Genomic DNA, 25,421 nt, shown 5'->3' on the forward strand with positions numbered 1-25,421 from the left:
GAAGTAAAGCTGATTAGCAGAATGGTCCCGCGGCATTGGCGGGACATAATATTTCGTTGGTGTTGGTGCGAATTGCAGATTGATTCGAGCTGACACGATGCACTTTACCTGTATATACAGGGTGTCCCACTAACTCTGTTACAAGACGACAGCTCCGTTATGTTTTACAGTACGCGGAATGTCATAAGGACAAACTGTTTGGGTCGAGGGAACACGTACTACCGTGGAAATCATTTTTTCGTCAAGGTTATTTTGTTTTTCTGGATTTCAAGGTCACCGATGTTATTACTTTAACGGTGATAGTCGAGGTCAGTGACCTACAATGTGCTGACCTTCGCGTGGTCTTGACTAACAAAAATTTACGAATTTTTGGGACTTGGTAATACTGCTGCAACGCTACAAATTTTCATAGCAATCACATTTTCAAATTTTCTAGTATTTGCGAGAAGTAGGATTGGTAGGTCCTGAACAGACCGGGTGTATAAAAATTATTTGTCACGACCTCCATAGCGTGATTCTACGAGATCTGTTAAAAAGTACACAGCAAAGTTGACCTTGACCTTCAAAATCAAGGTACGAAAAATTTGAGTGAGTACTATACGATGCAATAAAAAAATTTTTCGACTCTGACCTTGATTTTCAAGGTCAAGGCCAATTTTGCGGTGCATTGTTTTAACAGATCTCCACAGATCCAGAGAAGTAGAATCACGCTAAGGTGGTCGTGACATATAATTCTTATACACCCTGTACTGCTGTAACAGACCGTGTACCACCCGTCCCATTTTGTATAAAGTGTCAATTTTTTCCAAGGAAAAAGTCACTTCAAATCACCTCGGAAATGATCCCTCAAAAGGTCTTACACCTGTACATAATGTATATTTATGCTGCGAGCGGTGATCACGTTAACGATGAATTACGTCGATCCCGAGAAAAGCTGATTTTAACTAGCTTTCGCAGCTTGCGGATGGAGCTGATGCTCGCCCGAACGAACTGGTTCCTCGTTAGCGAGAGAGCTCATTAAGGCTTTCATGTTACTGTGGTCAGGTTTTGTGCCTAATCTAGCAACACAGGCGTTCCCCCACTTCTTTTCTAAAAAAGAAACGCAAAGAAAAGAAGAAAGATCGAGTAAATTAAGGAGAAGCGTGCAAAACTTCTTCGCAGTAGGAAGCCGTCTACGTTCAGAGTGCATGATCGACGGGAAAGATGCGTCCGGTATCTCTTCATGCATTTGTCATTTAGCCTGTCTGGGTCTCGGCGTATAAAATATCGCCCGGCGACAGGTTAAATTTCAATCGGCTGCGATACACCGGTCTCTGCGAACGCCGTTGTGCTGCCTTCTCTTTTCCTCTCTTTGATCTCGCAATTTTTCAGCGTTGTTCAGTGTTTTGTTTGTTTGTTTGTTTGTTTTCTGTTCCCTTTTCGACTACCTGTTCGCCGGCCGTTCCTGTGGAAATCAACTCCGCCAGGAGGGAGAGGGCCGGTGTTTACGATCCCCGTCGTGTTCTCTCGGCGGCGACTATAAAAAACGGATAAAATTTTCGTCCCCGATGAGAAATATTGGATTGTTGTGACACGAGGACCGCGCTGTATGACGCTTCGGTAATTGCGCTCTCCGGCTCTGTTGTACCAGAGACAGCTTTTTATGCCGCGACTGGTAATGACACCCGCCCCGCGCAGCTGACCCTCCATTATTTCTCAACGGCGCGGCGAGCTTTTACTATCGAACGAAAATCCCCTAACCGAGGGGACCGCATCTTCATCTAGTCCCGAATCCTAGAGTTTCTTGCGTCCGAGATGCACAATTGGTCCGGGTTCCTCGTGAGTGCCGTTCGGGTATAAGGCGTTGCAAAAACAATACAGTGATTTCTCGATATATGTCAACTACACGGGTCTTGCCAGCGTCGTGTATCGTGCAGGAGACGTACCCGAGCCGTGTTATGTTTACACGGTAGTGGGGATAATTCCGCGACGTTTATCATCAAAGCCTTGGCGACATATATAGAGAAATCACCATACTCGTAACGTCGGATTAGAGGAACGGTGGGATTCGGTGAAAGAAACGTGCCTCAAAATTGTCTATCGGGTACACTCCAAAAAATAGCATATCTCACATTTTTGGAAGTTTTCTGAAAATTTATAAAAACACATTTTCCATGTCATTAGTAGTTTTTTGTATGCCTGTATGTATAATGTGCTCAATATTCAGTCCACGATAGTCACCTATCAAAACGTGAATTTTGTAGTAGGCAAACTGGACAAAACGTAGCACAAAATATATACAGCTCACAATTGTACAGGTTGTATTGAAATAAGTGTAAAACCGATCGTGGCGTGATTTTACGCCTCTGGATCGGTGTAGGTTTGCAAAAGAAAGTCCGTGCAAAAATGTGCTTGACCTTCAGTTTGAGGGTGAAACATTTTTCTTCTTTACTTAATCGACTGATTTCAATATTTTTCGTAATAAAGAGCAAACTAAAGATAAACCGAAAATATCGTATCAAGACTTTTGCAACGACCCAATATTATTTAAGCACTGAAAGACATCTACTTCACACCTCGAATGGTTCTGCCAACCCCGGCCCACGACCTCCCAAAAAACCATTATTTCGCTCATCCGTCCACCCCTAGTGATTCGCCCTCCACGACATCGGTATCCAGTGGTTGTAGACTGCTGTCCCATATTACGCACCACCCACACGTGCGTTCTACGAGCATTCACGCGTAGCAGTAACGTATGCGAGGGGCGAGAGCCACCACCCGCGACCCATCGCCGTTGGAAGCTTTTTCGTAGTACAATAAAATTTCACGGCTAAGCTGGCTCTTATTAGATCCCGGACGAAGTGCCTCTTCGTCTTATTTCCCGACGTAAATCCACGACAGTCGTCATTCTTCACTTCCGTCGGCTGGCGTCGATACGTGACGCTTTTATTGATTCGGATTAAGCATCGACGAGCGACGGAAAACGGGGAACTGGATCAACGATTCATAAAAGTTGCTCTCGAGCCACGTAGCATTCACCATCCAGACTTTTCTAAAATTACAACTGAATCACTTCATGAATTATGATTATAAAGTAATTCGATTGTACTTTATTCAATTATTTTGCTCTTCGTAATTCAGCTTGTTCGTTCAATTAACCCTTTGCACTCGAAGCTATTTTAACTCCAAAACCAATCATTTCTTCCGACCTAGAATATTTCCCCCCTATATATATATTTTTTTCATGTTATACATACAAAAATGATGTAATTTACTCATACAATATCGAAATGTTTAGTAATTTATTAAATACAAACAAATTTAGTAATGTAAAAAATATTTTGAATAATGATACAGCAATTTTTAGTGGCGCCTTACAGTTGCCATTCGAGTGCTAAGGGTTAAATTGCAACGTAATTCGTAAATCAGGCATCTCATTCGATTAAATTAAAATATAAGTCGTTCTCACAATTGAAATACAATTAGAAATTATTGCAATGTAATTTCGATTTAAGGGAGCTGTATCATGTAAACCAGGGCAAGTTTTTTCCCGCTGTAAAATTTTGCAGAAAAATTATGAGCCAAAGTTTCGAACTTTTCCTATTCTCCACGAGTAGAAAGAGTTGATGTCAAATTTTTTTTTGACAATTTTCTTTTTCCTTTTTTAGCAATTTTGCAGCGAGTTTCTTTTGCAAAGTCCATCGACCTAGAGCTGTACATTCACCCGTAGAACGGAGGATCGTTACTTTTCTCACACCCTGTATAAATGTTGCTCTCATAAAAATTTTATAAAACATACAGTAAAATGCGTGGATAGCTATTAATATCTTTATTTAAGTGGAAACGGAGAGTTATAAAATACATGCTAGCTTCTTCGTTATCCCAACAACGAAGTATAATATAAACAAATTGTATCGAATGTTGTCTCTTCTTTTCAAGTAAATTCGCCCCATGCAAGAAGACATAATATTGGAGGAGAAAATTTACATTATTATAGAAGAATTTGAAGCTACAAAAATAAATTACTTTTGTAAATATTAGTTTCATTAATTTTAGAATGATAAAGCTATCAAATTTCATTGAATTTTTGCGTTTCTCAAATTTTCGAAGACTTGTATACTTTCATAAATGCAGGGAAAAGGAGTACAGTCTAGTTATCAAGCTTTGTTATATTTCTGAAGTTACCCGAGAAATTTTTCACGAACGAAGTGAAATATTTGCCCGAGAAATCTTTGAGGAAATAAGAGATACCGTTGGCCGAGAAGATTTTAAAGCAGGAAGAACACGATTAGGTCGGGGCGAACTGGAGAACCATCGCAGTGCTGAAAGATGAGGACGCTTATTGGGTTAAAAGAACAGAATCGAAGTTCTTGGGGAAGCTGTAGCTCGTTTACAACTACCTCGACTCGTTTACATTCTTCAAAATGAAAATGTTCATGAAACAACTTTTATCTCGATTTCTCTCTTTGCTTTTATCAGTCTCTCTCTCTCCCTTTCTTCTTTTTGTTATACAGGTTGTCCGAAAAATGTACTTCCTTGAAAGAGGTGATTCCTGAGATCATTTAAAATAACTTTTTCCTTTTCGAAAATGTTCTGTGCGGCTTTCGTTAAGGAGTATTGACCCCGGCTCGGCCAATATCAACGCCATGCTTATCCGCGCTCTGATTGGTCCGTGTTTTTTGTTAATAACTCCTCAACGAAGCTACGGAGAACAATTTCGCGAAGGAAAAGGTTATTTTAAATGACCTCAGGAATCACCCCGTTCCAGGAAGCACGTCAATTTTGGGACACCCCGTATCTTTCTCTGTAAATGCACTCGCATTTTATGCGGAGTCTCGCACTGTCTCACGTCGCTCTGTTTTGCGACGATATTCCGTATTCACAGAGGAAAGATGATTCGATCGAACGTCGAAATACAATTTCGTGTCTACGACGAGATGAAGTGCATAAGATTCTCTTGACATCAACCGATTGGGGCATGTTGGTTTAGAAAGCTCTCTCGCAAGTCCTCTTACATTCGCTTCCGCCTCGTTTCGCAAAGGTACATTCGATTCTGTTCGCCGGCGGAAGTTCGACTTCAATGTGAACCGGTACACGCTGCGAAAAGGTTTAATATTCTTTCGAGCAACTGCTCCGATTTTACGATCACCGTGACATATATTCCACGAAAGCAACTACGCTAACGGTCGATACCGTATAAGACTGGCTCCAAAATGGACAAAGAGATCAAATATTATTCTATTGCGATTCAATAAACTCTGCGTTGCGTGCATTTGTTGCAAATGCGATGCGAGGCGTAAGATATTGTGCTGGCCAGACGATCTGTCATATAGCGATGGAATTATGTATGAGAATAAATGTTGCAAACAATCAAATATATTGAGAAATAGAGGAATGTTTTCGAATAAAGGAAAAATTTGCATTTCACAATGTGTGATTTATAAATGTGGAAAGTCCTCTTTGCTAATAGAAATCAATGAATGCAAAATTTTCATTTTTGTCTTGTTGACGTGTTCGTAGGGATAGCATGTTTTTAAGCAATTTTTATTCTCATAAATTTGTCCACGCTACTTGGCAATTTTATACAGAGTATCCCAGAAACGTTGTATTTCCTTGAAAAGGGTGATTCCACCCGGTATATGTATAAACAATTAATGACTAGTGTTCTCCTTCATCAATTTTGAATAAGTATATTACTTCTGAGATCGGTAGTATACAAATAAGAATACATTAATGTTATGAACAAAATGGTCACAAAACAATATAAAATGTACACGCACGCGTTACAGCGCGACGAAGTTAGGACAGACTAGAATTTACCCCTCCATCAAAAATAATCAATCAAAAAAACTAGTAAATGTAGTAGGGAATAAATTAGATAAAGTTGTATTATAAAATTAACCGATGGCGATAGTTTTTCTTCCTGATGATCTTCCATTGTCTTGAGCAAGAACGTGTAAAAATCCCTAAAACATAAAAAATTATTAATAACCAGAGAAGAATATTTTTTATTTAGGGATCATAAATTATATAAAATATGAATATTCAGTTTTGTAATCGAAATATTCTGCAAAAACTACGTTGTCAAAAATTAATTCATAAGTATTAGCGAAAGAAATTCCTGTATTGCATAGTTTTATTATTGTTCTACGATACTCATTCTGTGATACTAATATACAAAATTTGTTTGACCACCATTAGTTTGAGTACCATCATAGGCATTCAATAAACTAGGAAGAAGTAGTCAGGAAGTGATCATTTACAACACAGAATTGAACGGAATTAAGTATAAAATTATCATTTTGTTAAAATTTTCAAATTTGTAATAGACTTTAACACAAGTATCAGAAACATTTGCTTCCTTGCTAGGTTTTGGTAATTAAGAAAGAAACTGATTTAAAGAGTTTCACACGTACAGAAAAAGCAGAATAAACTTTGACAATTAGTTTTGACTGAAAATAGTTACATCTTAATCTTTAAGATATGATTTGTAAATTTCATTGTAAAGTCAATAACATAGAAAATATACCAAATTTTGTAAACTAGCTTCCATATCAACCATTATTTCTTAGTTAGTTCTTATGTAAAACAAAAAAAAAAAAGATTCTTAAAATACATAAAAGGAATTTACTTTTGTTGCAGTGCATTTTAAAAATACCTATTGTTCGAAACAAGTTATCTGAATTCATAATTTGATTTTCACTGAAAAATTTATTGACCCAAGCGTACTCGGTCTTATTGACCGATCTAATTCATATATTTGTTTTGACCTTTAAAGGTCCATGTCTGCCATCCTATTTTCACTCATATTAGGCCATGCTAAAAGTTCTGTGGTGCTTTTAGGTTTATAATTTTCAAGTGAAGCACTGGAAGTGTAATGCAATTGCTATAATTTTGCAAAAGGTCAACAACAATGAAACAATTATTAAAATGATAATACCGATAATTTTATGGGTAATCACCTAAATATAAAAATATTTCGTTGTTCGTTTTCGATGTTTGACAAAAAATTCGAAATTATTAAAGTTCCTATTCAATGTTATAACAAATGGTATTGCCAAATGACGATAAAAATCAAGTCTGCTGGAATACCTTCTCTGCGCATGTTATCAGTCCCATTTGGACTTTTAGGAGGCTAGAAGTTGCGAGAAATGGTCGCGATAAAATAGTTCGAGCGCTGAACTTCTTATCCCTCTCACCTGTAACGCTTTCTTCGCGTTTCTGATCGCGCCGACGTGACAAACTCTTTCTATCATACGACCCGTGAGACCGTTTAGGGGCGATCGAATGGTGGTACGCCGCATCATCATCGTTTTATTCGGATCGTAGTAACTGGGTATGTATTCGGTCGTTTCCGAGGCGACCACCAGCTTTTTGTGATCGAGGTTCCTCGTTAACGACATCAACCGTTTCGCGCAGAGATCAATGATCGCCTCTTCGAGTATCAGCACCTGGTCATTGTTAGAAAACCTGAATTAATTATTAGAGCACCTGAATTAATTATTACAGCACCCAAATGAGAAAACTTCACTGATCCTTCGCTTACAAGCCGAAGATTAAATTGCACCCAATGAAACAACGTTCCATACACGGAAATATTCATTTACACCAGTCTCTCCGTAACTGTCGCATTGTCGGGTCTGCCAAGTGACAGTTCTAGCAGAGGTACTATCTTTGTAGTGTACCGAACGTAGAGAAGGATAGTGATCGAAAGAGAAAGAGGGACTGAGGTCCGGGCGTTCGGCAAACATCAAAGGACTCGTGCCAGCTCAGCGTTTTAAATTAAAAAATTAATATTCCTTATTTTTGGTTTTTCCTCAATGAAACTTTTACCATCGTATCCGTTTAGTTTTTCTGATTAAAATGATACGAAACACGATATAATTACGACCATAACTACTCGTGAAACGAGAGATTAAGGTGGTCTTGACATTTATGGCAGAGAAACACGCATTCTTCACTTCGCTTGTTACACGAGCAATTGTGGTCGTAACTATATCGTGTTTGGTGTCATTTTAATTAGAAAAACGGAAGGAATACAATGGAGGAAGTTTCAGAGAAATAAAATTAGAAAAGTTGCGATCTTATGCTCGGCTTGCATTAGTGCGATTCTCACTGATCCAAGAGGGTTCAAGAGGGACCCCCCAGTGTGGTGGGGATAAAATTGTTACAGTTACGGTAGAGACCTTTGACGAGGGATTAAAAACCAGCCGATGTATGTATTCAATCTACCGTCCAGTAACTTGAAAAGGATGTTTATTGTAACGGAAAGGCGTACCTGAGGCTTCTTTACGATCTTCCTGAGCCAGTCGGGCAGCGAGGTCGTGGCGGTCTTGCTGAAAATTCTTTTACTTAAGAATTTACCATCCTTAATTTCTCGATGCACCGTATCCTCCGACAATACGTGAGAAGCATACGGATTCGGGTAACGTTCGAAGAACCCTCGGCACACTGTGAACCAGGAGTATGGAAGGATCGTTACCTCCGCGCTCTCCTTCATCGACCGGAAGCCCACGATCCTTCGTCCTCGTCTCTCGCGCCTCTATCCCGGTTGTATCGAATCACTCGACGCTGCTGAAAATTACGTAACTACGATCATGCGAGATTTCTCATCCCGCTGCGTTTTTGTCCCGATCCAATGCTATTCATACGAATCTATTGAGTTACTGACGCATTACTCGCTCATTCACACTCGCACAGACACAGACACGCACACCCCTTATTCCGGCGTCCCTTTCATCCGCCCTTATTCTTGCAATTCATTAGTGAATCGTCAGGTGCTTCGTCGACAATGGATCATCTCCCCCCTCCCCTCCTCCTCATTAAGGTAACCTCAATGACAACAACACCCCCGCGATTTTAAATACCCCAGTATCACTCTGCTCGTGGACAATGATCATCAGTTTTACCCGTGGAATAATCATTCGTTTGCATGGTCTGGTGGCATTGTTTATCGGTAGTAGTTTATCCGTTTGTAGCACCTTCTAACGTCGGCAAAGTCAGTGAAGTGAAGATTTTAGCACGTTCAGTAGGTCTGATAACTACGCTGTAGATCTTTGAGGAAAATAAACATTTTCTGCATGTAATCTGCACACACCTTTTTAGCAAGAATTTTAATGAGATGGGTATGATAGATTGAGACATGTCATTCGAAATATTAGCACCTTGAATAAGTTCTCGCTGTTTCTTCAAAAATGGCAGTAGCAGTACCCCGTTCGTGGAATTTCGAATGGTAACACACATGCAAGGCAGTAGTGTATCTAACCTTAAATTTCAGTGTATGGTAGTTCACTTTAGTGTAAACAAAGTAATTTTTTCTTAGTTCTGAAAATGTCTACTTTTGTGCCAAATAAAGTGTATTTGCGGGGAATTTTATTGCACTACTTTATTCAAAAGAAATCTGCAGCTGAAGCACATAGAATTCTTGTTGAGACTTATGGGGACAATGATTTGTCGGATACGACATGCAGAGACTGGTTTCGACGCTTCAAAAATAATGATTTTGAACTTGAGGATAAAGAACGTCCTGGCGCACCGAAAAAATTTGAAGACGAAAAGTTGGAGGAATTACTCGATCAAGACCGATGTCGGACGCTTGTAGAACTTGAAAAAACATTACAAGTAGATGAGTCAACTGTTTCATAACGTTTAAAAGTTCTAGGAGTGATCCAGAAGCAAAGACATTGGGTAAAAGCTTTTATTTTGTAAAAGAAACAGCGAGAACTTATTCAAGGTCCTAATAAGATAAACAATCGTTTCAAATTACGAATTATTTTAAATGCTTTATTATTTGTATCGTACAAATAAGATAAAAAATTTATTTTCCAATGACGTTTAAATGAAATAAATTATTTTTAGATATGACATTTTATTTGAATAATATCCGAGTTCAATTACATTGTTCAAATGAAATAATAAATAGTTTTACCTCAAGAAGAGAAATATTCAATTTGTTACAGTTAAATCGTAATCTTTTTTGTCTTTTTACGGAGCTGGGCGTTCGTCAATGACAAAACAACTAAACTCAAACTTGCAATATTACGGATAACCTGCAACCGTTATTACTGAGACTAAGTATTCGTTAATATCGATATCTACGAATTCTCTGTTTCGTTGCGTATCAAGCCTAGGAAGATTTTTAATTAATAACGGCATTACCTCTCAATGTCACTTCCAATTCAGCATTGTTCTTGAGTGCTCAACGCCGTGGCCCATTTCCGTGGATTTCGAGATTTTTCGCTCGCGCTTCTCTTTTGTTGAAACCGAACGAGTATTCCTCCAGTAATCTGTTCTTGGCAACTTCATTCATCCGAATGTTCTACAGCACGGTATTAATTAACTTTTATTAATAATTACTAAAAAAATATATTTGCGCTTACGTACTGTAGTATTATATCTACAATATATACCATATATTATATAGCTGTAATAACAACGATAACAAGAATAATAATATTAAGAACACGAACACAGTATCATAATTGGTACAATGCAGAGAGAAGCTCTGATTGGTCCGCGATTTTCGTTAATAACTCAAAAAACAAAGAATTTCAGCGCAAATTGGCAAAAGAAAAAGTTGCTTCAAACTAGCCCAGTAATCATCCCTTCCTTTTTTCGACACTCTTTCTGGGACACCCTGTACAGTGAATTCTCGATATATGTCTACAATACGGGTCTTGGCAGCGTCGTGTATCGGACACATACCTGAGCCGTTATGTTTACACTCCTCGGCGGCCGAGGCTCCTCACAGGGTATACCCGGCGGTAGTGGGGATAATTCCGCGACATTTATCATCGAGGCCTTGGCGACATGTATAGAGAAATCAACTGTATAACAGTTTCTTCTATTTCCAACCGTTCAGGACATACAGCCTGTTCCAGTTGCGTGGGACACCCAGCGCGTACCCAAAGAGTTAAATTTGTTGAATAATTCCTGATGGACGCATATTTATAATCTCAAGCGATCCGGTGTCGAACTGGAAGACGTGCGAATTGCTTGGCGGACGCGAGATTGCGTCGCGTTAATCCGAATATCTTGCCGGTGGTCTCGGTGCAACTAGATAAGAGACACGATTGCATCGCGGCGTATCCGTGAGGAAGCCGTAACAATTACGGGCGAAGAAGAGAGAGAGAGAGAGAGAGAGAGAGAGAGAGAGAGAGAGAGACCCGGGAAGGTCAGGTTTCTACGCCGGTGTCTAAGTCGCGTTCATTACTGTACCGACAATCAAGCTGGCTCCATGGTCAAGAGGGCGGTGAAGGGCAGGCAGGCAGGCAGGCAAGTAGGCAGGCAAAGGATGGTTCCGGGATGGGAGAGACAGTGGCAGCGAGGGAGTTAGGGGTGGTTTAAGCGAGTGTAGCCGCGGCGGTCAGGCTTGTAATCTGACGGTGGTGGGTCGTTCGGTTGGTCGGGGGTAAAACGGTCCATTAAGGCCGGCTAGCAGTTAGTGGGCATGCTATAGGGAACCAGCCAGCTTACTAATGCCAGGCCTCGGGGATCCCCGCAAGGGCCGTTACCGAGGTCAGCCCTGGGGGTGGCTTCACCTTCGCGAAAGTTAGATTTCGTTCGGTCGCGTACGTTCTCCCTTGTTTGTCTAAACGGCGATGCATCACGCGGTCGGCGAAGCCATCGGTGCTCGATAACATTGGCTTTTCTTGAGTTAGGCCCCCCGCCTAACAGCATACACAGGGTGTAAACGATTACAGGTGGGAGGAAATTTAAGGGGTGGTTCGCCATGGCAATATAAGACGAAAATGAAGAGTAAAAAGATTGCGATTTCGGCTCCATTTTTTAGTTATTATCGATTAAAAATCCGCCTGAAATGCGGCAACCCGGCCAACAGAGGTGTACGCTGCGTACGTTATAGGGGCGCGCGACAGTCACGTATCAAGTGACAGATACTTCGCGTGCCTCGCGAGAAGTCACCTGGCAAGAATTAGGCGTGTCGTAAACCGTCCGATTGGGCCATTTCACACGCGTTTTCGGTCCTAGCCGAATTATTATTGGCTATAGTGTGTGACGTCAAAGCCTAACCATTGGGCGCGAGCGAAGACCCCCTTTGATACGTGACTGCCGCGCCTTTATGACGTAAGCAGCGTACACCTCTGTTGGCCGGGTTGCCGCATTTCAGGCGGATTTTAAATTGATAATAACTAAGAAATGAAACCGAAATCGCAATTTTTTATTCTTCATTTTCATCTTATATTGTCTTGGAGAACCACCCCTTACATTTTCTCCCACTTGTAGAGTCGAACACCCTGTATTTCTATATGCTCTATAAATATCTTTTCTCGATTTAAGAATAGAAGAAAATGCCCAGACAAAGATCTCTATTGTCTCATAGTGTAAATATTGTGATCTTAATAAAATTTTTAATTTGTAAGCTCAAGCCACGTATATTGCTGAAGAAAGACAAACAAAACCCTATGGATATTTTCCGTGCATATTTCTGGTGCAGATGAAACGTGTATTTTATGAATAAAAAACGTACAGAATTAAAACAACATAATGGTACAACAATATCACGACACTATATCCAATGCTCGAAGAGAGAGAACGAGAGAAAGCGGTGTTGGCATGATACACTCTTTTTATTCGATCGACGACGATCATCATTTTTCATCTCCCTAAACGTGTCCTAAATCCTGTCGAATTTTCGCTACAAGTGGTGTCACGAATGTGCTGAAAGCGTTTATACGAAATACATACGTACCCATATACACGTATCTACTTAAGCGCGTATACGATGTGGTATATTCCACAATTATTATATTTAAGCTCTTCGCACGGATGAAATAGCTCGCGATGCACAGTGTCCCGTTTATGGGACGCTTGGGACAGGATGTTTTGCATGTTTGTTTCACAATTGAATGTTACTTATTCGTCAGATGCTTTGCGCAAATTATTCCATGGTTACATTGACTTCGTGTGTAGTGTGTAGCAATATTGCAATAATTTAAATATATTCATAGGAAATTAAATGCACAACGTGTCAATGATTTTAAAATAACTCGATTTTGAGCACACCACTGGATCGCGGATTTTATGCATTTTTAATAAAAATGAGTAGATAGCACGCAAAACAGAAACGACATTTATAGAATTGAAAGTTACTGACGTATTATTTTCAACTGACTAGAATGATTAAGACGCGAAATACAGTGTTCGTGTATGTCCCAAATGTCTAGTCGATGAAAGTCCCAGAACCACTACCGTGGGGTATACCCCGTGAGTGTAAGATCGCGTGGATCAAAGAATCTCGTGGCCGATATATGTCCGTGGCTAGACCCGTGTTTTGGTCATATATCGAGTAAACACTGTAGTAGTTATGACTATAGTAGGAACACTGACTTAACGTTGGCTGCATTGTTCTCTATGTTAACCAGGGTATATGCAATAATATGGAACGCAAAATAGTTGTTAGCTGTTTTACATGATAATAACGTAGTTCCTGATCCGCAATACGTTAGACATACTTCATTATAAAAACATAAAAAGCTAATGACGACCTAATTTGTTCTACAAGAAATATAATTTCGACTTATCTTTGTGTCATTGAAACTGTTCGATTGCTTGCATGTCAAGAAAATATTGCAAAAATACTGCAAATCCTTTTTCCTTCTTGAAATCTCATCTCATAATTTTGTACGGGTCATACGAAACCATAACGTACCAAGATTTTTGCAATGACCGAATACAGACGGTCTCCGGTTGTCAGGTGTAGCGATAACTTTGTTGTGGTCGCAGGGTGAACGCGATTGGCGCGATAAAGTTTAGCTTGGCCGTAACTTGAAGACCGGACATCAAGTTGACGATGGTATCGGTATGTGTACGTTCGAACAAATTACCGTACGCGTGCGTAGTGCTACGGACGAATATATTCGAACCGGTTTCGTTGGCGGAAGGGTAAGCAGAAGTTACTGATGCGAAAGGAAGAACACCCCTTAAACGCGGCCCTACCTCCAGTTGGGGTGGCTTTGCCTTCACCGACCAAAGTTTGATTACTGTTTTCGCTGCGGGACTACGATAGAACTGTAATACGTATCGTCTCGGCAAACCCGATACATCCTTCGCGGCGTTACTTTGCTGACGTTCGAATTCGACCAGTTCTTCGCGATTCCGCTGTTAATTCGTAATTATCATTCGCTGCTAGTTTCCTACATCTTTCTCGCTTTTAAATTTTCCGCTTCAAATGAAGCGATGCTTGTGCAGATGGCAGGGTCTCGATCAAAACTGGCTCAAAAGTAAATTTGATCTATGTACCGCGTTTACTCGATATTTGTCCAGAACACGGGTCTAGCCAGGGACATATATCGGCCAGGAGATACTATTTTGATCCATGCCGAACGTAGAAAGGGACAGCGAAGCTCTAGAAATCTTGGTTCATAGCCCTTCATGGGGTATACTCCGCGGCAGGGGGTATAGTTCTGGGACTTTTATCGGGTAGGCATTTGGGACATGTATAGAGTAAACACTGTATCTGCGAGTAATTCTTATTTCGTTGAGTATTTTAGTTTTCTAAATGATGTTAGTGTATCTTGAGTATAGTGACCAAAACACATACTTAACACTTTGGCTGCCAAACTAGAAACCTCAAAAACTCCATAAAATCAAAGTAAGTTATTTAATGAAATAAAAATTGAAAAAAATTAAATGTATGATATTGAGTAGTCCTCCAACTTTTTTGCATTCTATAGACCCTAATCAAGTTTGGTACAATGAATATATTAACGTAAAAATTCATTTTAAAACCTCGAAAAACAAATCCGTCACTCACATATGGGTGACATGGCAGTCAACGTGTTAAAGATATTATTGTATACCTTATTATTACCTTTTTTATTTAGAAAATCTCGGTAGAGAATAATATGTATAATAAGTGTGAAATTGTGGTTACAATACTTAATAAAAGTAATACACACTTTCTAAAAGGGAATGTCTAAATGTGCACATACATTCAAAGTGCAATAGGTAGATATAGAAGTACAGTGTTTACTCTATATATGTCCCAAATGCCTAGCCGATAAATGTCCCAGAACTATCCGTGGAACTAGGCGTGGATCAAAGAATAGTATCTCCTGGCCGATACATGTCCGTGGCTAGACCCGTGTTTTGGACATATATCGAGTAAACACTGTAATTTAAACACCTTGTTTATAATTCATATGTGGCAGTATTGGTATAAAAATGATTCTATATTATTTATTTTATTTTAGAAACAAGGTTTAAAGGAATTATTTATGGACGAACGAGTGGCTGTGTGAAGAGGCACACGATGCAAATGAATGACTATAGGGAAAAATTATTGTGGACCGAGTCCGTTTCTATGGTCGAGAGGTTGAAAATCAACTCATTATTACTAACACACACATTTCTTTTATAATTAAATTAAAATCATAGTAGTAACTTCCTTTTTTTTTCTTTTCTTAAGAAACATATTCTGCTGTGGTGCAGTTAGGCGAATGTCGATTTTAGAACCGCGACCTTTACAGCGTTAAAGCATTCTCTTGTTACCAGGAACAGCTAGCCATAGACGTCGACGAAATCGTCAGAGAAATTTAATAACGTTACTGCGTTAACTTCAGGCTTTCAAGCTCCTCTTTCATACTTGTTATAACAATGACTGTAATAACCTTTATAGCTCGTGGCCCCCGGTAATGTCTATGTGACGATACAGAAGGCTTCTCGTTGTTCCTGCAACTCGAGCTCGAATTAATCAAATTACTCGATTATGATCAAAAGTCACATTAGGAGTAGGAATTCGTGTGAAAAACTAGTCTAAATAGACTTAGTCTAAACAGTTTTTCAAAATTTTCAGTATAGTCTCATATAGACAGTTGTAAAAAACGAATTTTAGTATTTTCTCTGCAATTCCTACCAATTTTTTCAAAAATTTTTTTGCACGTCACATGGTAAACTAGTTGTAACATTTAAAAAATATCCGAGTCGTATAATTCGATATTAACCCTTAGCACTCGAATGACGACTGCGAGGCGCCACTAAAAATTGCTGTATCATTATTCAAAATATTTTTTACATTATTAAATTTGTTTGTATTTAATAAATTACGAAACACTTCAGTATTGTACGAGTAGATTGTCCCATTTTCGTATGTACAACGTGAAAAAGAAATATATAGAAGGGGAATATTCTAGTTCGGAAGAAATGCTTCGTTTTGGAGTTGGAAATGGCTTCGAGTGCAAAGGGTTAAACAATTTCTCGTCTCTTTAGGCGTCCGAATACGAGTGGGAGTCACTGTACACAATATTTGCCACCCTGTCCAGGGTTAATACAGAGTTCTAATTATACTTTCGTGACACACAAGGGAAACCACTCGATATTCCTCGAACTGTATTTCTCGTTCGAGTTAATGTTCGAACTAACGACGTAATTAATTCGAAACGCCCGTGTCCGCCGAGAGAAGTTCCCGGACCAAGTTACGGGATGTAAAAGGATATTTCCTGAAGAGGTAGCACCGGCGCAGGGGGAACTTTGATTTGACTTGCACGCGACCGCTTTTGCATGAGACTGTGGTTTCCGAGTTCCACGGGGCTGCTTTATCATCGAACGGGTGATAGTGGGCTCAATGAAATTAGGAACCTTGTCTGCGGTTGAGATCTTCCGAAACTTCTCCGTCAAAAGTTGCTCTAGATCACGATCGCGGTCTTCAATTTTCTATGCTCATCTATCTAGCTCAATTTCTTCGCCTAACTGTCCGAGACATCGCAGGAAATCTTTTATGTACGTATTTCGTCTGCCTAAATTTGCTGCCACGTTCTAAGGGTTCTCACACGTCTACAAAGGGTTCGGCACATTTCATTTGAAATAATGAAAGATCTAGGAATCTTTGCATTTTGGGCTTACGATTGATCTAAACCGCAGTTTCTCACAATTTTTGCTATTTTTAATTATTCACAATTCGTAGCAGGCTTGGAAAAACTTACTTAGCGAATCTAAGAAAGACATATTTTAAATTTTCATTGTAGGCACAGATAAAAAAGTTAAACATTGTTACCTCTCTTCGCGAATTTTGACCAATGGTAATTTTTAATTATTTTTCTCACATAACATCTAGTGCACTAATCCTCCTAGCATGTTAAAAAAAAAACTCAAGTCGCATGGTCGAATTTGAAAAAAGTCAGTAATTTTTAGAAGCTGTCAATTTTGTTCCCGACTGTTTAGAGTCCAAAGAAATGTTTGAATTTCAAGGTAAAATTTTTGATAACTTAATTGACGCGTAGACCAAAGTGCAATAAAAAAATTTCACCTTGAAATTCAAGGTCAAGGACAATATTATTTTTTAAATCTTCATGGATCCGAAGATGTAGAAGTTCTTGAATGTAGGTTCTTCACACCCTGTATGTACATAAAAATTCATTCATATAAAATTATATCCGTTTCGAAGCCATACGCAGTGATTTCTCTATATATGTCGCCAAGGTTCGCATGATAAACGTCGCGAAATTATCCCCACTACCGTGTAAACATAACACGGCTCGGGTATGTCTCCTGGACGATACACGACGCTGGGAAGACCCGTGTTGTTGACATATATCGCGAATTCACTGTACATAGGTTTTATTTAGAGCATTTTTCGGCAACATTAATAATTTTTAGAGATATTCGGACGGTTCGTTTGAAATGAAATACCCCGTGAATTTTGTGAGTTGATTTTTTCGGAGGACCATGCCGGGAAGTTTTTGCAACGAGACACGCTTTTTCCGATTCGAATTGCCGAACGATGCAGGTGGTCCGATCGTAATTTGTTGTTTGGCGTGTTCGATGGCTGAACTTTCGCCGAGAGTGCCGTCCCTTTTTGGATGACACTTCCGTCGAATTTCGCGGTATTCCTCGGCAGAAGTTCTCGCGTGATTGTGAAAGCGTGGACCAGGGGAGCGAGGGGCCGACGCGGGGGGAATAATACGCGACCGTTCCAGAATCCGGAGTTTCGTACGAAGGGAACAATGGACAAGATTAATGGCAAATGGCGTGAGCGGAGAGCCGGTTCCGAGGATCCTAGCACACAAGCGTAAACGAGAGCTCGGTCTTGCATAATCTGTCTTGCGGTATTGCTGGAGGCATCGCGACGCCGGATTATTGGAACATTTATGGAGGGAATTTCGCATCACCGGATCATCCTTGAAATCACTTTGAAAATCCCCACTGTGCCAAACATTGTTCTTGCAACTACGGTTTTTGGGGTTAAATGGCCGAAAGATGAGCCACCCGAATCAATTCTATTATTCTTACTCATTCGTGTCATTAACCCTTTGCAGTACTATTTATTTTGCGATTATAATGACTAGAAATTCTTATTTCGTTCAAGATTTCATAGAAAATAAAAGGATAGTTTATATTTATTGTATGCCTATGTTTTCTCCAAAGGATATATATCAACTACAACAAAATAGAATTTTATTTCGGTTTAAAGGCAATTAATAACATACATATTTATTAGACTCTGTTCAGAATCTTCATCACGAGTATGACTCGATATTGTAGTGGTAGGGGTTAAGAAATGCGGATGTTAGTTAACCCCTTAACGCACAGTTTTTTTTTTAAAAACCGGCCCAAAAAAATCTATTTTTGATATACTGCGCTTTTGTTCCATGGAAAAAGGCTATATTTTATTCTTGAATAAATAAGTGTTATAGCTTATAATCCCATGTAAATGATAAATATCAATAAAACGATTTTTTTTCTTTGCTTTCACATTGTTATTTTCAATTCTCGATTATATTCGAGTGCGAAAAATTATAGCAGCATCAAATACAACGCCGCTCGAATTATCTCGAGTGTGCACAGTTTGGCCTGTTTAGCGCGCTTGAATTAACTCGAGCGTACAAGTTAAGGGGTTAAAATCACTATATTCACAGAAATCAGGAGATGTTTAGACTTCAAATTTATTTTTGTCTGCTCCCTAATTCCCCCTATATTCTCCCCCCCCTAATTGTATGGAAAATTTTATTTTATTTTCAAATATTGGTCATTCAAAAATTTCTAAATATTCAATTCAAATAAAGTTTGTTGTCGTATAGGGTGGCGATGATCCCCCAGATTAAATAAATGTTATCAGTAGACTGAGCATCTTTGTGTATTTATAACACAGTGATTTCTCTATATATGTCGCGAAGGCCTCGATGATAAACGTCGCGGAATTATCCCCACTACTGCGGGGTATACCCCGTGAGAGGCCACGAAGCTCGAGAGGCTTCGGACGCCGAAAAGAGTATAATCTGACAAACAAGTATTTTAACACTAGGTTTACGGACCACTAAAAATGACTATTTTACATTACTTTATAAAAATAACATGAATGTATCGATCAAAGTTTGTAGCCATTTTTTTAATAAAATAAATCCAAAGAAATCAATTTGTTAAATAATTGCTCATGGATACATTTTTACAATCTCAATATTCGCAATTTAAAAATACTAGAATCCGTCATTTTAACGGGTCCCGTAAATCTAGTGATAAACAAAAGTTGATCAGTTTTCGATTGGCTATACATTGCAATAAAAAAGTTTGAAAAATTTATTTTTAGTATTGCTAAGGTCACCTTCATTTTTTAAAATGGCACTTTGTATTTTTGACTGATGTGTCTCTCTTGTTTGTCTAAAAATTGCAAGTATTTGAAAACTCGTGGCAAGTGTTATGTGGGACACCCTGTATATTTTCAAAATACAAGGAAATATCCACAGCAAGAAACATTAATGACATATCTGCTCTGCCCCTTATCATAAGTAATCTTAGAATCTTAGCTGGTTAGAATTTGCACAAAGATCCGCACTCGGATTATCAACACTTGAAAAACCATCTAGTACTATAGCTATTAATACTCATCCTAAAAAAAAATTCGAATTTGAAACTTTTGTTGGTCCGCCACCGTATCGGAGGAACAGGTTGTACTGAAAAAATTCAAAACATTTCATTTCAAGGTTTCGTTGTTCCACGTTGCGCAATCTCGTTCCGACCAAAAATCGAGCTATCGAAAAGAGTTCTGGTTTCCCATTTACTTTCGCTGCGGGGTCGCGCCGCGCCGCGCCGCGTCTCGTCTCGTCGCGTCTCGTCGCGTCGGCAGCCCTGGTGGTACCACGTGGAAATAGATCGCGAGAGATTGACGTTCGCTTTATCCGCATGGTTGAAAGCTATTTGTCGATATCGACAAGCCCGGCTCGTTCTAAATGCAATCCACCGCGCGCAAATCGAGAATTCTAATAGGGGGACTATAATTTCTCGGTGGATCGTCGAACGTTTTTCATGCGGCGTTCTTCATCGTGGTTCTCGTGTCTCTCCATCTCCCACCCTCTTCCTCCTGCGGCCGGAAGAAAAATCCTGTCGATTGATTTATGAAAAAAGCAACGATGGGAGAGGGTGAAAAAAGAAAGCTTCGAAGGATCGAAAGGAAACGGAAAGACGTCTGGCCGGTTGCGATTCTACCCGCGACGTCGGTTTATTCGAGAGCATATGTATTTGAGAGACGGTGACGACGACGACGACGACGACGACGACGACTCGCCGATGGCGTCGCGGTGGTTCCTACACTTACGACGGACCAGAGAATAGGATATTGAAAAATCCCCGCCTTACATTGACATGCTTCTGCTCTCCCCTGCTTCTTCTCCGCTCCAGCTTCCTTCCCGCTCGGTTCTTCTAGCCGGCTACCAGCCGAGGATGAATGCGCGCTAAAGTGCCGCGAATGGCAGCAGGTGCACACAGTGAATTTATCGCGACGGAGGAGCAGAGCGGAGCGGAGCGGAGCAGAGCAGAGCAGAGCAGAGAAGCCTAGCCCGACTTATGAGAGCTGCTTGTGATTTGACTCTGCCCGAAAAAAGTTCACCCCTCCGGTCAGTGATCGATACCGTTCGAGGCGGAGAAAAGGCGCAGCCGGTATCGAAATAGTACTTCTTCATCGGGGCATGATCGATTCCTCGGCGATCCGCGAGGAGACACTCGAGGGCCACACACCCTGCCGAACTTAATCGCTATCGGACTGTCCCGTCATCTTTCTTCCTGCACTTGAGACCGACGCGTTAAGTGTCCGAAATTTATTCCATGTTCTGGGGGGATTACCCGTTTGAACGTCTTCAAACTTTCATACTGGAAGGGCTGTTCGCGAAAATAAAGGGCTGTCCCCATAAAATAAATCATTTTCTTGAATAACTCATTCAAAATTTTGAAACAAAAGTTCCGAAGAGAGTTAGCTTGTAGCTTCATTTCATCTAAATATCAATAACTGGACTTTGTGCATTCATGGCAGACATGTGAAGGTAAAATACAAAATAGAGAAATACATCGAATGAATATCAAATTAGTGGTGCATTGTTTGCAACCGATTAAAACTGTTGAGAGGAGAAATAAAGTTGTATATTTTCGTTGCAGTAGTGTACAAAGTTATCATTAGTAAGAGAGGTTTTCTTAGCAATATTTAAATTAAAACATCTGCTAAACTATATTTCGATTTACATGGGTTAATACTTTTTTTTATACAGTACCATTGATAAAACCAAAGTCACCTCTGAATCATCTAAACGACCTTTCAATCTCTCCACTTATAAAGAAGTCATGTACACCACGCCATGCCTCCCCCTGATTCTGTGTAACATCTGTTAGAAATAATAATAATGTTAATAATAATAATAATGTTTTTGTACAACGCATAATTTAAAAGTTATTCGAGGTGGTCAAGTTAGCCTCGCCTTGTATACAGGACAGTGTCGCATCACATTTTTGGTGCTCAAGGTCACCTGAAGGTCATAACTTAAACATATGCAAATACATATTTTTTCAGCCGCTACAAGATGGAATAAAAAAGTATAAGTATTCCTCATTCGATACCATTTAAATTATGCCATAAATCTTTTTTGTGCCATTAAAAATAAAGGAGACATTAGGTGCCCTCCTTTAGCTGAGACACCCTGAAAAATAAAAGTTACGTTAATTACGAAATAATTGTATTAGTGTTAAGCGTGTAAAGTATAAGAAAATAACTTGGGGCATAAACCATTCTGTCCTACACTATTTGCATTCGACATAGAGGATACAAAAGCAACGTCAGTGTCTCTAGTCCCATTGCCGGCTGGTATACTATGCGGAGGTGAGCGCAGATAGTGCAGGAATAATTTTGCTGTTAGCAGAAACGTTAATATTAATAAACCAGCTCGTGCCAGAGTCAGTCTCGCAAATGAAGAACTTAAATGAAGAACGTAAATTCAACCGCCAACGTAAATTCTACCATAATGGTACATATCAGGAAACTTGTTGACAGAATATGCTGATTGCAATGGTACCCGCTTCGATCAATAAGATTTACTTAGAAAAAATCGATTTCATACGCGACAACATAAGAACATATTTTTATAACTTACCTGGATTTCTCCAGAATAAACTGAGATAAAGTAATTGTGGTTACGTCACTGGTTACACCAAGCTGAACGGGTGTGCAATAATCGCCGTCTGTGAATCAATTAGAAAATCATGAAAAAATGGCATATTACAGCGAGTCATCCTACTATTTTTTAACCCTTTACGGTCGAGAACTGTTTCAACTATATTTTTTGCTGGGTCGAATATATTTTTGGTATAAAACGAGATTATGTGTTAAAAAGTTAAGTAAAACATGTTGTGTTCAATGAAATTATTTTATTGATTCAGAGAAGAACAATATGGTTTATGGAATACTGCGTTGTAATTAATGTGAGAGGGGCAGAGAAAAAATAACGGTTAATATAATTTATATATACAATTTAATTGTTTAATGGTGCTTCAACATCAAAGGTCATTAGCAACACGGTACATTTTCTTACAATATATTATACATATTTGTATCCTTGATATACTTAGCAAGACCGGCGATATACTCCTTAGAATTTAACAGAATGGGTAAGGATCTAGGCAACTCAGCATTTTTCCTTTCCTGCAACACAAAAATGAAACAAATCACCCATTATACCAGACTAAACGATCTTAAAAACCACCTAAATGAAATTTTTAGGAAACAGGTATTTGACAAAATTAAAAGGAATTATATACAAAAATATCATAATGAAGGAGCGGATTTTTAGTGGCACAAATTTCCAAGTCCAGTAGATCGTCAAATTCAAACTTCAATTTCTAGAATCAGAATTGGGCACTCAGAAATAACCCATTCATTTTTGTTAAATAAGAAAGAAAATACGATCTGCGATATACGTAAAGTACCAATTAACATAAACCACCTAATAATAGAATGCAAAAAATATGAGAATGAAAGGTTAATATAATTTGTATTGTGTGCTGACTTGCAAAATGTTCGATAGCATTACTGCAATTTCAATTTGATAAACAGTTGTACAGAAACTATATTTAACCCTTTGCACTCGAGGCCTTTTTCGCTTGCGCAAACCAGCAACTCGAGACGATTTCGGCCAAATTAGGGAAACATTTTACAAGTACTTTAAAATCATTTATAAACAAACAAACGTATACAAATAATAAAATTTCACCAATTTATTTATTTTTATATCAAAAACAACAAAATTTGAGAAATATTATACACTGTAATTAGTTTTTGTATGATATTTCGTAAAACAATGCCCAAGATGCATCCTAGGTTTATCAGGACACGTATTACAATAATATGTTACTTCCCGCCTACCTCCAGGCGTATTACGGTCAGAGCAAGCCTTACAGTCCCTTTTCGGCCCTTTAAGTACTATGTGCAGCTTCCAATTGAGTCTGATGTCATCAGAATGCGACGTTGACTACTGCTCACGATGCTGGCGATATGTTCCTCTCAATTGCTCAACAAGTGTTTTTAAAAATTGCAAATGGCTCAGTGGCTTTTTCCCTTTTTTAGTCTTCTCTTGTTTGTAGAGAAGGTAAGAATTGATGAGGCACATTTCCATGACCCCAAAAAAAAAGACTGTAACGCCGCAGCAGCGTCGCACAGTGGCCAATTTGGACGAAAACGGATTCAAAATCAAAGAACTTTCGATAGAAATAATTTCATTAGTTTTTGTCACAAAAATCTATTTTTTACAAAATCCTGACGTCGTAGACAAATTTTGAGACCAGATTTGAAATCAGCGTGAAAAAATCTATGGGAAATGATGTATAACATGTTAAAAAAAAATTTTTCCGCGCGTGGTATTGGAAAAACCACAATTTGCTTGAAATTGTGCAAGTTTAACGAATTTTCTCAAGGTTAAGAAACGTTCGTACCATAATCTCCTTATTTTTCCCATATTCTACAAAGTTTCAGCTTTAATTTAAAAAAAATTTCATCACTCTACCTCATTTCTATCGAAAGTTCTTTGATTTTGAATCCGATTCAAATCTGGCGGGCGCCGTATCGGCGCCGCTCGAGTGCAAAGGGTTAACACTGACATAGATATCGAAAATATTTTTGCCGCCTTAGAGGCGACATTCGACCTAACGAGTAAGAGTATGGTGCCGCTTGTATGGCGGCATTGGACCGCAAAGGGTTAACACGATATGCAACAGTAAAAAAAAATCAGAATATTTCACTTCTTCCGAATCTTCGGCTTGGAATCTTCCTTGCGCTGCCGAATTAGTCCCGACAGTTCCACCGACGCATAAATCGGGCGCATCAGGTGCATAACGCGATATATTCCTGGCATAAGAAGCGTTCTCGATATTGGCACGAGCGAGGGCGGCGGGGGTGGAGGAGGAGGTAAAGGTGAGACGTTGGAAACATTTGAAATCAGTGCGTTCCCCGGGGACACCTCGTAAATCGTGCGCCCGGTTGTTGGCGCCTTTCCACGTGCACCTCCTTCCCCTTCGTCCTTGCACCACCGTGCGCCGTTTTCTTCGGTGTCCCGTGTCCCTTGTCCCGTCCCTTTTCTGTCCCTCCGCCGTGCCGCGTTACGCCGCACCGAGCGAAATCCGGGGAAATCCGAGAAAAATCGCGTTATCGCTAACCCGTGAAACAGAAGTCGTAACGGAAAGGACCGGAGACTCCCGGAACGCTCCCGGCGAAGTATTCTTACGTGGCTCGGAGTATTGCGACTTTCAACCCCCCTCCCCTCTGCCCTACGGGAGCTCTTTGTCCTCCGTAGTAGATTTTTACCGCTGAGTGTGAAATACGACAATCATTTCTTGCGGACTTATCGACGATGATAAAAGAGGACTGACAGGCTGATTATTTCTTTCTTTTCCCGCGATTGTTACGTCTTCGTGATTCGGCGCCGGTATACAGTGATTTCTCTATATATGTCGTCAAGGCCTGGATGATAAACGTCGCGAAATTATCCCCACTAGCGCAGAGTATACCTCCTGATGTAAACATAACACGGCTCGGGTATGTCTCCTGGACGATATAGGACGCTGGCAAGATCCGTCTTGGTGACATATATCGAGAATTCACTGTATTCCTGACACGCGGTTCTGTCCGGGTTGTAGTCAATTTATTGACCATTACTTTCGAAATCCGAGTTGAGATAAAC

The 25,421-nt window shown here is 39.6% G+C and overlaps 2 protein-coding genes across 14 annotated transcripts in view; one reads left to right on the top strand and one right to left on the bottom strand.

Annotated features, from left to right (window-relative positions):
• LOC143358660 (dystrophin, isoforms A/C/F/G/H) overlaps positions 1-25,421 on the top strand; it is a 930,016-nt gene that overhangs the window by 56,891 nt on the left and 847,704 nt on the right. The gene's annotated exons all lie outside the window — the stretch shown is intronic.
• Positions 5,626-10,283, bottom strand: LOC143358666 (protein preli-like). Of its 3 annotated transcripts, XM_076795988.1 has the most exons (4): positions 10,138-10,283; positions 8,258-8,553; positions 7,179-7,430; positions 5,626-5,945 (listed from the first exon to the last, which is right to left on the bottom strand). In XM_076795988.1, exons 2-4 carry the CDS (start codon positions 8,477-8,479, stop codon positions 5,877-5,879), a joined length of 543 nt encoding a protein of 180 aa, XP_076652103.1. In that variant the 5' UTR covers positions 8,480-8,553; positions 10,138-10,283; the 3' UTR covers positions 5,626-5,876. The 3 variants fall into 3 exon arrangements, with proteins under 3 accessions (XP_076652103.1, XP_076652101.1, XP_076652102.1); XM_076795986.1 differs by lacking the exon at positions 5,626-5,945 and having other exon boundaries at positions 7,106-7,430; XM_076795987.1 differs by lacking the exons at positions 5,626-5,945; positions 10,138-10,283 and having other exon boundaries at positions 7,106-7,430; positions 8,258-8,891.

Source organism: Halictus rubicundus, chromosome 11 (genome assembly GCF_050948215.1).
Source record: "Halictus rubicundus isolate RS-2024b chromosome 11, iyHalRubi1_principal, whole genome shotgun sequence".
In the NCBI taxonomy this organism is placed as follows: Eukaryota; Metazoa; Arthropoda; class Insecta; order Hymenoptera; family Halictidae; genus Halictus; species Halictus rubicundus.

Excerpts from the sequence above, each read along its gene's own strand:
- LOC143358666 (XM_076795986.1), bottom strand. The coding sequence starts at position 8,479 with ATGAAGGAGAGCGCGGAGGTAACGATCCTTCCATACTCCTGGTTCACA. Across the intron at positions 7,431-8,257 it reads AGATCGTAAAGAAGCCTCAG|GTGCTGATACTCGAAGAGGC; the intron begins GTACGCCTTTCC and ends AACAATGACCAG.